The sequence below is a fragment of the Miscanthus floridulus genome, chromosome 5, assembly GCF_019320115.1.
Source record: "Miscanthus floridulus cultivar M001 chromosome 5, ASM1932011v1, whole genome shotgun sequence".
In the NCBI taxonomy this organism is placed as follows: Eukaryota; Viridiplantae; Streptophyta; class Magnoliopsida; order Poales; family Poaceae; genus Miscanthus; species Miscanthus floridulus.
The window spans coordinates 148,151,543-148,165,903 of record NC_089584.1 but is presented as its reverse complement, the minus strand read 5'-3'; the positions used below and the strand labels follow the sequence as shown (position 1 = coordinate 148,165,903).

At 45.9% G+C, this 14,361-nt stretch overlaps 2 protein-coding genes across 3 annotated transcripts; both read right to left on the bottom strand.

The window, feature by feature from the left end:
- Nucleotides 1–749: 749 nt before the first annotated feature.
- Nucleotides 750–7,358, bottom strand: LOC136451136 (uncharacterized). Of its 2 annotated transcripts, XM_066451887.1 has the most exons (8): nucleotides 6,998–7,358; nucleotides 6,394–6,464; nucleotides 2,427–5,675; nucleotides 2,138–2,335; nucleotides 1,880–2,053; nucleotides 1,416–1,805; nucleotides 1,164–1,328; nucleotides 750–938 (listed from the first exon to the last, which is right to left on the bottom strand). In XM_066451887.1, exons 5-8 carry the CDS (start codon nucleotides 2,033–2,035, stop codon nucleotides 765–767), a joined length of 885 nt encoding a protein of 294 aa, XP_066307984.1. In that variant the 5' UTR covers nucleotides 2,036–2,053; nucleotides 2,138–2,335; nucleotides 2,427–5,675; nucleotides 6,394–6,464; nucleotides 6,998–7,358; the 3' UTR covers nucleotides 750–764. The 2 variants fall into 2 exon arrangements, with proteins under 2 accessions (XP_066307984.1, XP_066307985.1); XM_066451888.1 differs by lacking the exon at nucleotides 6,394–6,464.
- Nucleotides 7,359–8,440: 1,082 nt separating this feature from the next.
- Nucleotides 8,441–11,792, bottom strand: LOC136451135 (cationic peroxidase SPC4-like). Its single transcript, XM_066451886.1, has 2 exons — nucleotides 10,951–11,792; nucleotides 8,441–9,221 (listed from the first exon to the last, which is right to left on the bottom strand). Exons 1-2 carry the CDS (start codon nucleotides 11,413–11,415, stop codon nucleotides 8,589–8,591), a joined length of 1,098 nt encoding a protein of 365 aa, XP_066307983.1. The 5' UTR covers nucleotides 11,416–11,792; the 3' UTR covers nucleotides 8,441–8,588.
- Between the last annotated feature and the right edge of the window lie 2,569 nt (nucleotides 11,793–14,361).

Here is a 14,361-nt window from a genome sequence, read left to right as displayed (position 1 = left end):
CTAATTTAAACCAGAAAACTTGAATCTAATGTTTGCCCCTGCAAAAGCCAGTTGTAACTACAATTCATTATATTGTTCTCACTACTGGAGGCCGCAGTTTTGCCGAGTGTTTTTACACTCGGCAAAGAGCCATTTGCACTCGGCAAAGTCCGCTCGGCAAAATTTTTCTCGGCAAAGGGCCTTTGCCGAGTGCTTTTTATCGGGGCACTTGGCAAAATAAAAAACAATTTTGCCGAGTGCTTGGGGCGGCACTCGGCAAAATATTTTCGGCCGTTGCGCGCCGGCCGTTAACGGTTATTTTGCGAGTGCCTGACCCAACACTCGGCAAATTTTTTTTTTATTTTTTTAAAAAATTACTTTGCCGAGTGCCCCAGCCCAGGCACTCGGCAAAGTTTTTTTTTTTAAATTAGTTGCCGAGTGCCCCTGTCCAGGCACTCTTCAAAGTTTTTTTTTATTTTTTTTAAATAATTTCTTTGCCGAGTGTCCCTGTTTAGGCACTCGGCAAAGAATTTCTGGATTTTTTTTTAAAAAAAATACTTTATCGAGTGCCGCGGCGAGGCACTCGGCAAAGATTTTTTTTTTTGAAAAAACTTTGCCGAGTGCCTTGCCCATGGCACTCGGCAAAGACCCCGAGAATTACAATTTTTTTTACATTCCATTGTAACAGACAATATATATATCACCGACATGCATTATATATCACAAGCACATGCATATTTAATAAATCCATCGAAAATCCATCACAAATGCACCAAAGTTCAACATCACAAGTTTATTATTACAAGTTCAACATCACAAAGTTCAACATCCCTACTGCAGCGACGGAACTGCAGGTGTGGCCCCCTGGACATCAGTGAAGGACCGGACTGCGGCGAAGGGTTGACGTGATCAGCCGCCGGTGACACGCTAGTGGGATTGTTTGAACCCGCCGACGGAGGCTGCACAAAAGAGAAGAGATTACATGTGTTAGACTCAAAATTGAAAATTTCGACAGCACCTCCCCTGTACGGGGAGGTTTCCAACCTGTAAGAAACAACAGCACGAAGGCCGACAATCACAACGGCACGAAGGCCGACAATCCCAACGGCACGAAGGCCGAAAATCACAACGGCACGAAGGCCGACAATCTCAACGGCACGAACGCATTAAACTTTCATACTCACAGGAGTGAAGTGTCGAACCGGAGCTGGAGCTGGCAACTGCACTTGGACACCCGATGCTTGCCCGATGGTTTGCATGATCTGATACATGTCCGCCATCTGCTTCTTCGTGGCCTCCAGCTCTGCGGTCAGGTGCGCTTGCGTCTCCCTTGTCTTTGCCAGCTCGGTCTGCAGTGTTTCAATCACATGTTTCAGTATTGCAAATCTAATCAATGTGTGTAACGTTCAATGTACGACGAGTGAAACTGAAATTACCTGAAGTTCGTCGACCCGCGATAGTGTTGGAGTAGGCCGTGCACGTATGGGAAGGCTTCTGGCCGTGCTCCGTGCCCTCACGTCGGAGAGAGAGGGTGCAGAGCTCGAGGAGTCGACGCCGTCTGCAATCCACAACCGCCCATGCTTCCTGCCTTGCCCCAGCCTCATGATCACCTCTGTCTCAAGGGGCTCAGTGCTCACATTGTGATATGAGCCACGGAGTGCCCTAACCGCCTCCGTGTAGTCTCTGACCTTAGCGTGGACACTCGGGTCAGAGTAAGCCTGGGCAGGGGCCTCCGGGTTGAAGACGACACCGAATTTCACCGGGCCCATGTGGGACACAGCCCATGCCCCAAACTCCGACACTGGCATGTCCGGGTGTGCCACCTCCTGCGAGAAAGACGGCAAAATGATTAGAAATGAGGCAAAATTGAGTGTTGGAATAGATAAATGACATCTCGTACAAGTGCTCGCTTGAATGCGGGGAGGTTGCGGCTGCCTTGGTGGTGAGTTGGAGCGGTCCTTAGTGCCCGCTTTCGCTTGCCTTGCTCGTGCTTTGCGATGTACGCCGGGTCAAGGTACCTGTCCATGATCCTCGACCATGCCGATCTATGCGACATGCACCACGAGGCTGGCACCTACACATCATCAAGTGTTTGACATATAAGAAGATCAATTTTGGACCTACTAAATCTTAAAACGAATCAATATTATTCACCTACCTAAAGGTACTGCTCCTTGGTCAGCGCCACATTTCTTGCGCCGGTTTTGTTGAGGGGCTCTTTCTTGATGGTCCTGTAGTAGTCGACGTGGGCCTGGAGTCGCTCCTCGTGAATCATGTTGCCGACGTACTTCTTACAGGCTCTGTGTGCCGTCTGATCCGCCAGGGTCTCTCTACCTTCTTCGGCCTTGAAGTACCTCTGCATACAAACACGATGTATCCGTTCATTATTTCAATAAAAGACTTAAGCAATGGAGGAGATGTATTGAGCTATGTTGTGAGACACTTACCCAAAAGTCCGCCAAAACCCGCTCCTGCTTGTTGTCCTGCTCGTCATTCGAGCCGAGCTTGTACCTGTCCCACGACCAGGCCGGCTCCCACCTCCCCTCTTTCAAGTCATAGACAAGTATGTTCGTGATGCCATATCAAGCCGCAATGAAGCTTTCGTTGACGCATTTCACAACGCCATGAAAGAGGCAATTCATGGAATTCTAGTTGGTCAGGTTGGATCGACTTATTATAATATTCTAGATCCGTCGACTCAAGGGACTAATCAAGTCAGTACCAGGCATCAAGAAGTAGCACCAGCTGGTAATGGTGACGTCCAAACACTTCAAGGTCTATCTGAACAAACTCCGGGTACTGCTACAAATCAGATACAATACAATCCTGAACCGTCAGTACAGCATGTGCAGCAGCCGTCGGGGCAAAGTCAAAACCAGATGATCAATTTTGGCACATCAGGCCACATACCGTTGTCGGCTCAGAAGATAGCACCATCAATTCAAAGGATCTATAAAGATATAGATCCTTATGTCTATAATCAGAGACTTCAAGCAGCAAGCCAGAAAAGACCCAACAGATTGAGATTCCACAAGGCTATCACTATGGCATGGATTATAACACCATCCACATGATACCAAATCCACAGATGGGTCAGCAAGTACCGAGAAATCCAAATTCGTAGGTTGACGAGTTGCTGCTCAAGGTGACCGAGATGATGAAGAATCAGTTCGGTCTAAAACCAAAAGGAATGACTTCTTCGTACAAACGCTCATATCCAGAATGGTATGATTTGGTCGCTCTTCCTGCAAATTACAGACTTCCAGAGTTCGCCAAGTTCACTAGTCAAGACGGTACAAGCACAATAGAACATGTCAGTCGGTATCTTACATAATTGGGCGAAGCATTAGTTGAGGATGCCCATCGAGTTTGTTTCTTCTCCTCGTCCCTGTTAGGGCCGGCCTTCACTTGGTTCTCGTCATTACCAGTCAACTCCATTACCAATTGGGCCGACCTAGAGAAGAAGTTTCATACATATTTTTACACTGGGACTGGAGAGAAGAAAATAACTGATTTGACAACCATGAGACAGAGGACTAATGAATCGGGCACTGAGTTTCTTCAGAGATTCCGAGAGACTAAGAATCTGTGTTTCTCATTGAGCTTGGTCGATGATCAGCTAGCTGCTTTAGCCGTTCAAGGAATGCTGTCAATGTGGAAAGAAAAGCTGCTAGGACAAGAGTTTGACAACTTAGGACAATTGGCTCAACGGGTAGCAGCGCTCAATAGCCAATTCCAGAGTATGCGCAGAGATACCCGAATCCAGAAGAGCACCACAATAGCCGAAACTTATCCTAGCAGCTTTTCTCAATTGAAGACAGCTATGAAGATGAAGAAGAGGAGGTTGCTGTAGCTAAATGGAATTGGGGCAAGAAGACAGTAATGGTGCCAAATCCTTGGGGGGGAGGAGTTAAGGAGAGCTATGACTTTGATGTCACGAAATCGGACAAGCTTTTTGACTTCTTACTTGAGAAGGGCCAGATCAAATTGCTGGAGAATCATGTTATGTTGTCCCCTGAACAGTTGAAGAATAAGAAGTTCTGCAAGTTTCATAATGTTACTTCTCATTCCACCAATGAATGCAGAATTTTCCGGCAGCACATACAGAGAGCTATTCAGCAAGGGAGGCTCAAGTTCAATACGCCTCGGAAGATGAAAGTTGATGATAATCCTTTCCCAGGAGATCAAAATATGGTTGATGTTGGGCTATTCAAAGGAAAAACTAAGGTTCTAACATCGGCTAAATCAAGAGAAACTGAAACAGTTGATCCCAAGATGCAAATATCGATTGATGAATGCAGAGAGATTAGACGACGTCGTGATCAGCAGAAGAGCCGATATGAGTAAGGAGAAACATCGAAGAGTGGAGCGATGAAGCCGCGAGTTACATCTTGGATTCTGTTGAATAAGTGGCAGCGGTAGAAGGAAAAAGATTATTAGCGATGGTTAGAGGATCAAGAATACCAGCATCAACTGGAAGAAGAAAGGTATGAAAGGAGGCAAGCCGAATCGCACTGGAATTGCCCTTTCTTCAGATACTGCTGGAACGAAGATTTGAAATTGCCTACCAGACATAACTGTCCAGAATGCAGCAATCACTATTGGGGATTTAGGCAATCTCAAATCAACCGCCGGTCTATCCATGTCCAGGACTCACATCATCATAATAACATGGATCGGTGCTAAAAAAATAAAAGTATTCATGATCGGCTGGGGAAAAGAGTTGTTGACCAAGACTGGGTTGATCATGAAGAAGAAACCAACAAGAAAGAATACATTTGGCAGGAAGGCCAATGGTGCCCCAGAGGACTAACAAGGAGCCAGAAGAGAAGGGTGCAGCACCTAAGGAATAAAGAAATGAAATAGGCTCAGGCATCCAGTAAAACTCAAGTATGGCGTGTCAAGCAAATAGCCGATAGAAAGCAACCATCGGCTAATATTCAAATGGCCTTTTTGTTGCTATCAGAATTTAAAATCAATGGCGAAAGCCAACAGCCGATCCAAGCAGTCGGTTTTGAAAATTTGTTTAATGGATAATCCAATAGATGGTACAGATGGTAAACTGGGACATGGCTTCACGTCGGCCGACGAATTAGAGGAAGTGGACATTGCTTCTGGAGATAGGCCTAGGCCAACGTACGTAAGTGCTAAATTGGATCCAGAGTATAAGCGGGAATTAATTGATTTACTAAAAGAATTTAAAGACTGCTTTTCTTGGGAATACTACGAGATGTCTGGTTTAGACCGGTCAATTGTTGAACATCGGTTGTCAATCAAACCTGGATATCAGCCCTTTAAGCAAGCTCCAAGGAGATTCAGTCCGAACGTGCTTGATGATATTAAAAGGAGACTGAAAGGCTACTGGATGCAAAGTTTATCCGACCATGCCGATATGCAGAATGGATATCGAATGCTGTCCCTGTATACAAGAAGAATGGAAAACTAAGGGTTTGCATTGACTTCAGGGATCTGAATAAAGCCACACCCATGGATGGTTATCCGATGTCGATAGCCGATATGTTAGTAGATGCAACAGCCGGGCACAAGGTTATTAACTTCATGGACGGCAACGCAGGGTATAACCAAATTTTCATGGCTAAGGAGGACATAGCGAAGACTGCTTTCAGGTGCCCCGGCGCAATCGGCTTGTTCGAGTGGGTTGTGATGACCTTCGGTCTAAAGAATGCTGGTGCCACCTATCAAAGCGCAATGAATTATATCAGATTTTACAAGTAAAAGATGGACAAATTGCCTACATCAAGCAGGAAAGTTAGCAATCGGAGTCCAAACATGCCATGACTGAGGTTTGGTCCAACAAGCAGCAATCAAGAAAAAAAAAATGCCACGATTGATGCAGAAGCATTTGGAAATGCACAAAGGTACTAACACAGTACAGTTGTTATCATTGCACTCTCTAAACTTTAAGTTGCAGAAATCATTATAGGTCAGTCATTCAGAAAGAAGACTATATCAGCAAATAAAATCGTGACGAAATAGTGGGGAAAATAAATCTGATCAACCAAATTTTGGAAACCCAGTAGAGAACTAGGTAAGAGTAAAATAAGGGGAAAATATTCAGACAATGTTTCACCTTGCCTTTCCGCAGGAAGAGAACTATCAACTTGTTCTACTTGTAGCCACTAACTATTGATCGAGAACAAAGTGGGCCAAAAACAATGTATTCGTCCATCACGAGAAATTGATTATTGACAATCAAAAACATTGAAGTGATTTTTTATTAGAATGGAAAATTATAGCATGGCTCAAAAGCAGACAGACCTTTCTTGATCAACCCTCCAATTAGATAAAGAGAGCTGTCATTATTGATTGATGCATGTGAATATTTATAGGCTAGTTCAAAATTAACCCAAACTGAAACTTCCACGCAATAATGAACTATCAATTTGTATGTACCTTGGAGAGGGGCATCGGCTCTTTATATAGGAGACTGGGAGTCGACTCTGTGCACCACAATGGAGTAGTAACTGTGTCAAATTAGTGGAAGTGTTTCAGCTCATCTAGTGACAAAAGTGATACTAGTGCAAGCAGCACATATTGGTGACAGATGAAAGGAATTCAGTTAATTAGATTTGATGTGCCTGTTAACATGCCATTTTATCGATTTAGTCAGACTTTCCATTACTTCAACTCAGAAACCAGAGTCAATTAGACATTGGACTTGAGGACAAACATAGAACAAAGAAAGCTGTTCTGGATTGGAAGGAATAAATAAATGGTCTTGCCAGTGTAATATAAAGTCTATTTTTAGTGTGATCAAGTTGGCGTATGTTCACTTGTGATCTGTGAGAGCTTAGTTTTCCAAATCTTGCAAAGAGGTAAGAGTAATCTGTTTTGAAGGCAGTGTGGGAGATCACGTTCCATCGGCAGAAATGTGGTGTATGATACGGATCAGGTATCATCGATGTATAGCAGAAAGAAGCTACGGATCAGGTATCATCTACGATTCTACGTCAATGGAGTGGCTTTTGAGGCTTCCCAATTAAGCCCGCGGGCATACCACGGCGCCGAGGTGGCTGTCGAAGACGGTGTGCCAGCAGGCGGAGTGCGTCGGCGTCGACGTCGACGCCCAGGCTATCGAGCTCGCGGGTCACGGCGGCTGGCGAGCAGGCACACCGGCACGTCCGCGAAGCGCGGGGCCGGGCTCCAGGCAGATCGGGCAGAGCGCCGCCTCCTGCTGTCGGCCCGTGGGCGCCGGCACGGCGACCCCGCCTCCTCTCGAGCTCCGCCACACACGATCCCGCGTACCGACGGCCTCCGCTCAACCTCTTCCACGCCCGAGCCTGCGGCGGCCTCCAGCACGGCGACCCCTAGGTGGCCCATCTCGGTGGCTTCCGATGGAAGGCAAAGGTCTGTAACGCCGTGTGCGTTGGTAACGGAGATGCGAGTTGCGAGCGGTGGATTTAGGATTGATGCAAAGCCACGTGTCACGTCAAGGATGAGGGTCTTTCAGATTACCAAAGGACCGGGTCTCCCCGCCCTGTCCGCCGCACCGCACCATGAGACGATAGGCCTAATCGGACGACGAGGTGCAAGTCGGCTGCCACGTCAGCTTATCGGCCTCTGATATCGGATATTCAACTGCCGATAAGATGCTAGATCTGCTAGTAGTATTTGTTAAAAGTAACATCTAAACCTACAATTGTTTATTTAAATAAATATTATTCTGGTAAAAAAATTCCTACATGTTCCGGTTTCTTCTCGTTGCAAGGAGGTGACAAGGGTGGATGCATAACGCGGGCCTCTAGGAATTGGGCTTGTTTGCGGGCCGTTGCATACGGCGGCCCACAGTTAGTTAGTTCTCACGACGGACGGAGCGGAAGATTATGGATCGTCGATCCGGGCAGGCGTGCCGTATTTTTGTGAGGACCGATGGAGTTTAATCTGCTTTTTAAATAACAGCACAACAAACTCAAAATATATATCAACGATGTACAATATGGATCTGGAGAACGGCGGCGGCGGCGGCGGCGGCGCGTTGAATAACCAGCAGGTGCTGCCCCAGCAAGAAGAAGAAGAAGCGGGCGGCGGCGTCCAGCTGGCGATTCCCGATCCGGCGGCCGACTACCTGAGTTCCGGCGACATAGCGTTTCAATGCGTCGGGGCCGTGATGGGTTTGTCCGTCAGCGCGCTGCTCCTCGGCCTGAGCTTCGCCAAAGCCCTCTCCGTTAGCCACTGGGCGGCGCTCGTGGCGTGCGGCGCCCTCGCCCTCGCCATCGCGTGCGGCTTGTTCGCCATGGTATGCTGCCTCAGCTCAAATTCATCGCTCTAGGGGCTCGGCAGATGAGATGAGATTCATTCGCCGGCCGGGCACGCACAGTTTAGTTCCAATATATGCCATAGATCGACGTCGTCGTCGTTTTTGTACTATATCTATCTATATTAAATATATATGTAATAATAATGATCATCATGACATCATCCGATCCCATGAGGCCATGAAGCATATGAACACAAGCTTTCTATTTCCAATCGATCACTAGCTGCTTATTTGTTACAACATGCGTATGGACTGGATGGAGACTTAAGAAAAAACAAGCTTCAAACAGCTAGCTAGCTTTCTCCCGTTTGTTGTTCACGATCGATGCGATCTAGAGCACGAGGCTGCCGGCGGCGTCGACGACGGTCTCGACGACGGACCACGGCAGCTCATCTCCAGCAGCGCCGGCGTTGCGCGCGGAGCAGTTGGCGCGGACCTGTCCCTGGGACCCCGTGAGCACGTTGATCTGCCCCATCTTGACGTACGAGTATACAAACTGCTCGAAGAAGGCGTTCTGGTCAACAGCAAACTTTGTCACCAGAGGCCTGGTGGTGGCGTTGCTGAGCAGGTCCTGGTCCGACGTGAAGAGGCCCTCCCGGTTGAGCAGGTCCACGTAGTACTTGTTGTCGAAGGTGTTGGGCGTCCGGACGTCGTTCACCGTGGTGTTCACCGTCGTGTTGGTCGGGCACGTCCCGTACAGCTGCCCCGCGAAGAACTTGTTCAGCGTCGGGTCCTGCGTCGGGAACAGACGGTTGCCGAAGGAGCTGCAGTGCGCGATGCCTACGGTGTGGCCGCCGGACAGCGCCACCAGGTCCGTCGTGTCCAGGTTGATCTTCGCCAGGAAGGACAGGAGCGTTGGCACCTTGGACGTCGGCGGCGGGAGCGCCGCCAGGACGGCCGCGTTCGACGCCGCCGCTAGCCCGTCTCGCCTGCCCAGCGGCACCTTGTACGCCGGACCGCCACCCTGCATGCATATATAATTATATAATAAAGCATGATGAGCTGATGATGATCAAAAGTGGCTGCTGTCAGTTAACAACTCTGACAATTACACTCATAATTAGTTAATAATAAAGTGATATCAGGAAGATGATGACTACGATGGTTGCTGCTAGCCGACATCGACGACCAAGGACCGTGCACAGTTATTAGCTGCAGCAGCCCCATAATCCAGCCACGTGGGGAGATAGTGACACGTACGTTTCATCTGCCACTGCAACTGCCCTAGTACTGTACTTTGCCGCTGCATTTTCAAAGCGACGAATACAACGGAGACCAGACCATTCAGCCTGGTTTAGTTTCTCAAAAAAAAAAAAAAAACTTTATATTCTGTCACATCGAATGTTTTGATGCCTACATTAAGTATTAAATATAAACTAAAATAATAATTAATTGTACAGTTTGCGAGTAATTTGCGAGACGAATCTTTTAAGCCTAATTAATCCATGATCTTACAATAAAGTGCTACAGTAACCCATGTGCTAATGCCGGATTAATTAGACTTAATAAATTCGTCTCGCTCTTTAAGGACGGATTCTGTAATTTGTTTTTGTATTAGTATCCGAACACTACATGCAACACCCCTGTATAACACTCGATGTGACATCTAACAATTTTACACGATAAACTAAACAAAGCCTCAACCTTTTGCGTTGACCCGTGCCATTGGCCGGCTCATAAATATACAGGTAAACTAGGTGCTCACTATAATTAATACGTATCTCGTTATTATTAGAAACTCCTCGCAAAAAAAACACAATTTAGTGGAAAAAAAACATTTATGAGCAGTACAAAAGTTGTTGTGGCTTTGTGAAAAGCTTACTACAAGCTGTAGGTTTTTATGACACAGTATGCCAAATACTTATGTAGTTCTGTAAAATTAAGTTCAACTAATATTATCACCCCAGTTACAATGCAAAGGCCTGATTACTTCATATTAAATTTTAAAACTTTCATAAAAGTAGCTACCATTACTTTTATTTTCCTTTGTTTAAAAGTATTAAAGTCACTCGAAAGATTTTTTTTTTTTGGTCATTGTCTTGTCTTAATAAATTACATGGACATATTCTGATGGAAAATAGTGGTTGGATGCATATGACCATGTCATGTCTAAACTACGAGAAAAACTCGTGACAAACCATGGCCAGTTTGGAATGGCTCCAACTCCTGCAACAACCTCTGTGGATCGGAGCCGGAGCTGTTTTGAACTGAAAAACTAGAGCCGCAAAGCGGCTCCTTTAGTCCTTTATTAAGTGCTTCGACTCTAGATAGTAATTGAAGATATATATGCAAACACTTTTGTACCGAAAAAGTAGTTTTTTTTTGTTCCACTACACATATTCTTGCCATGTTGATGTTGAAAAAGTAGGGCCATCCATGTGAAGTTACATGTACCACACGGCATAACAAAAAAGTAGTTTTTTTTGTTCCACTACACATATTCTTGCCATGTTGATGTTGAAAAAGTAGGGCCATCCATGTGAAGTTACATGTACCACACGGCATAACATGGGGTGTGCGTGTGTGTGTTTATAACAAGAAGGAAAAGTAAGTACGTGTGTGTGGGATGCATGCCTCAACAGTCAAGAGAGTATAACATATATGCATATGATTGGACGACTTCTATTTACTGTGCGCAGATGAATATATAAAGCAAAGAAAGCAATCGCGTAGACGACGCGTACTACACGTACCAGGGCAACGGATTCACGGGCGGCGAGCGTGACGATGTCGGCGCAGGAGACGACGCGGCCGCACGCCTGCTCGAGGCGGGCGCGGATGTCGTTGACGGCCTTGAACGCCGCCGGGCGGAGCGTGAGGTTGGGCGGCGACAGCTGCTCGCTGGGCTGGGTGGGCGTGGAGTCGAGCAGGACGGAGGCGTCGCAGCCCTGCACGAAGCAGTCGTGGAAGTGGAGCCGGATCAGCGCGGCGGCGAGCCCCACGTTCTGCCGCACCGCCGACGACAGGAACTCCTTCACGATGGACTCCGCCTTCGGGCAGCTCTTCTTGTAGAAGTCGAACGACAGGCCCGGCGCCAGCGGCGGGTACCTGCCCTCCAGCAGCTCGACGTCGCCGGCGGCCGCCAGGGCCACCACGGCTGCTGCTGCTGCTACCAGTACCAGCAGAGCAGCAGGGCGCCGAGAAGAAGTAGCCGCCATTGCTGCTTTGTGCCTTGGCTAGCTGCTAGTAGGTAGCTAGGTGGGCAGATCGAGGGAGGGCGGCGTGTGGAGGCCTTGCGCGCTCGGCTGCCTCCATTTATAGCCATGGTTGCCGCCATGCGTCCTGCAAGTTGGCCGTGGGTTTAGGTGGGAGATGTACAGAGACGACGACGACGGGAGAGGGCTTTGTGGCTGCTGGTGCTGGTCAAACTCCAAGACGACGATGGATCGAGGAAACAGCTAGCTAGCATGTACACTGCAGTACTGTACACGTACGTGGAGCTGTGCTGTTGTTCTTCTTCCCTGTGACCACGTTTTTTATTTTATTTTTCTTCTCTGTACGAACCAATGCAACGATGTCGTGGCTCCCAGGGCTGTTCGGTCGAGCACACGTACGTAGTAAAGTTGCCTGAACCAGATGCAGCGTCGCCAAATGCTTGGGCCAGAACCACCTGTCTAGCTAGGCACTGTATCTCCCGGGACCAGAACCAGGCTGCATGCTCGCATCGGATTGGAGGCAAATTAATATAATAAATACTACTTTCAAGGTTAAAGTTAAACTATATTTATCTTAAATAGGTATAATTAATATTATAACAATATTCAATATTGCCGTGTGGTACATGTAACTTCATTCACATGCCCCCCTACTTTTTCAACATGGCATTTTCTAGTGATAATATCTTCTGGTACTTTCTAATAATAATATTATCTCCGTTTATTAATCCAAATAGGTATAATACTATATAACAATATTTTTCTTAACGAATTTAATGATATTTATTTAGTGTGATATATAAATATTAGTACCATTTTATATAAATTTGAGATTTGGAGGCAAGTAGAAGCCTATTCTGTTGGGTGGGGTTTACCTACCAACCACCGATGCATGGTTCATTGTACCCAAGATATAGTAGTATACTACTTCGTTATAAAGGCAATTCTACATCAGAACAAAGTTAAATTATCTCAAACTTAAGTCTAATCTACAAAATACTGCCAGAATTCGCAAGTCCAAATAAGTATAATATTTCTTGATAAATCTGATGATATTTATTTTTTTGTATCATATATGAAAAAGGAGTAAGCTTGGCGAGCTAGCAAGCTACTAGCAGTCCAGTCTAGCAGCCTCTTTTGTAATGCCATCCACCTACCAAAGGTTCCTTCCATTTTCCAGGCCGGTACATCTGGACCGGTGCAAGAAGAAGAAATAAAAGTTGCTCGCGATCGATCGATCGATCACTTAAGCATGCATGCACAGGTTCTCAGTATCGTATTCATTGTTGAGAAAGCAGAGTGTGATACAGTATTGCCCTACAGTTATGGGCTTGTTGTAGGCAGCAGCCAGTAAATTAAAGCAGGTTGTTCCATGCATGCATGTCTCGAAATTTCTCTCCTCTTTCCAGGATTCCAAAGGCCAAAGTGCTGTTCCATGCATGCATGTCTCGGGCGTTGGTATGGTAAGTTTTATTTTCTCTTGGTTGTCAGTTTTTTTTTTTTTTGACCCCAAGCTCATTACATCAACTAACTGACTCAGATTCCAAATGAAAAAAAAGAAGAATAAAAATTAAAATTAAAGCAGCTGTCTAGAATTACAGCAAGGTACTGCTCCCTCTGTTTCAAAATATATGAGGTATGTTAATTAAGGTTTCAAAAGGTCAAACTTTGTCGATTTCGACGACTAATAATTACTCAAACTATATAGACATGATTAGTACATACGTAAAAGCTGCATCATCGATAGATCCACATCCTATGTTTTAATAAAACATGATTTCATTTTAAGAGTAAAACTCGTGGTGAAAAGTATATGTTTCTAAAGACTTCTTCCAGATCATTGTATGTTTTGTATTGGTCTTCATCTCTTCATTATTCCATCTATCTACCCACGTGATGAGCATGCATCGCTCAGCAGCCGGCCGGCCCTATCTATTGGAACCTAACTACTGCCTTTACAACGAGGTCGAGTTTATTTGGCATTTGACAAAGCTGCAACGACGACTTCCTCCCAGCTTCCTTCTGGTGGTCTAAATAAGATGAACCCGAAAAAAAATAAACAAATAAAGCTAGTGTGGGTGTGGTCGGCCGCCCCCTCCGCATATCCATCCATTTCAGGCCCTATTCCAAAAATTTTCACCCTAAAGTGTCACATCGAATCTTGCGGCACATATACGGAGTACTAAATGTAGATGAAAAACAAAACTAATTACACAGTTGGGTAAGAAATCGCGAGACGAAACTTTCGAACCTAATTAGCCAATAATTAGACACTAATTGTCAAATACAAACAAAAGTGCTACAGGAGCCAACACCAAAAAAATTTTGCCAACTAAACGCGCCCTCAGTCTCTGTCCTGACAGTTTAAGGTTTTCAGCAGTTGAGATGCACGCACCCTAGCTAGTACTGAACGGAGTAGATGAGAAGAAAGTTAAGGCACGGTGAACGTGCAGGCTAGCGAAATGTTTCCATCTGGGCCTAGATAGCTAGCTAGTCTCCTAATTCCCTCCGCGAGCTTTCCCACTTAATTCAGTCAGCCTCTGAATCTTCCTTTTATTTGGTTATTTTAGTCTAGCCTGAAGAATATCTGTCCATCCTGAAGAAGCAGCAGCAGTAGCAGCAACTGAAATCAAACATACATGCACACAGTTGAATCGATCAACTGTATAATTAACCTACAAGTTGGGTTCTCGGCCGCTCTGATCCAGAGAATTGATTTGTCTATAATCTATCTTTCATATGTCCAGTCATCGATCATATGTATCTATATATGCACAAACTGACTTAAATGTGGGAATGGAAGAAGCTAGTAGCACGCAGTGTTTCGTATCTGGAAGCGAGGAGCTGACGGATGAGAGGAGGAATTGAAGCTGCCTTCCACCAAGCAAGGTCTGTTATTCCTGGAGTTGGTTGGCAAGTCTTGCTGAAACTTCGTCCTTAGCTTCCTTG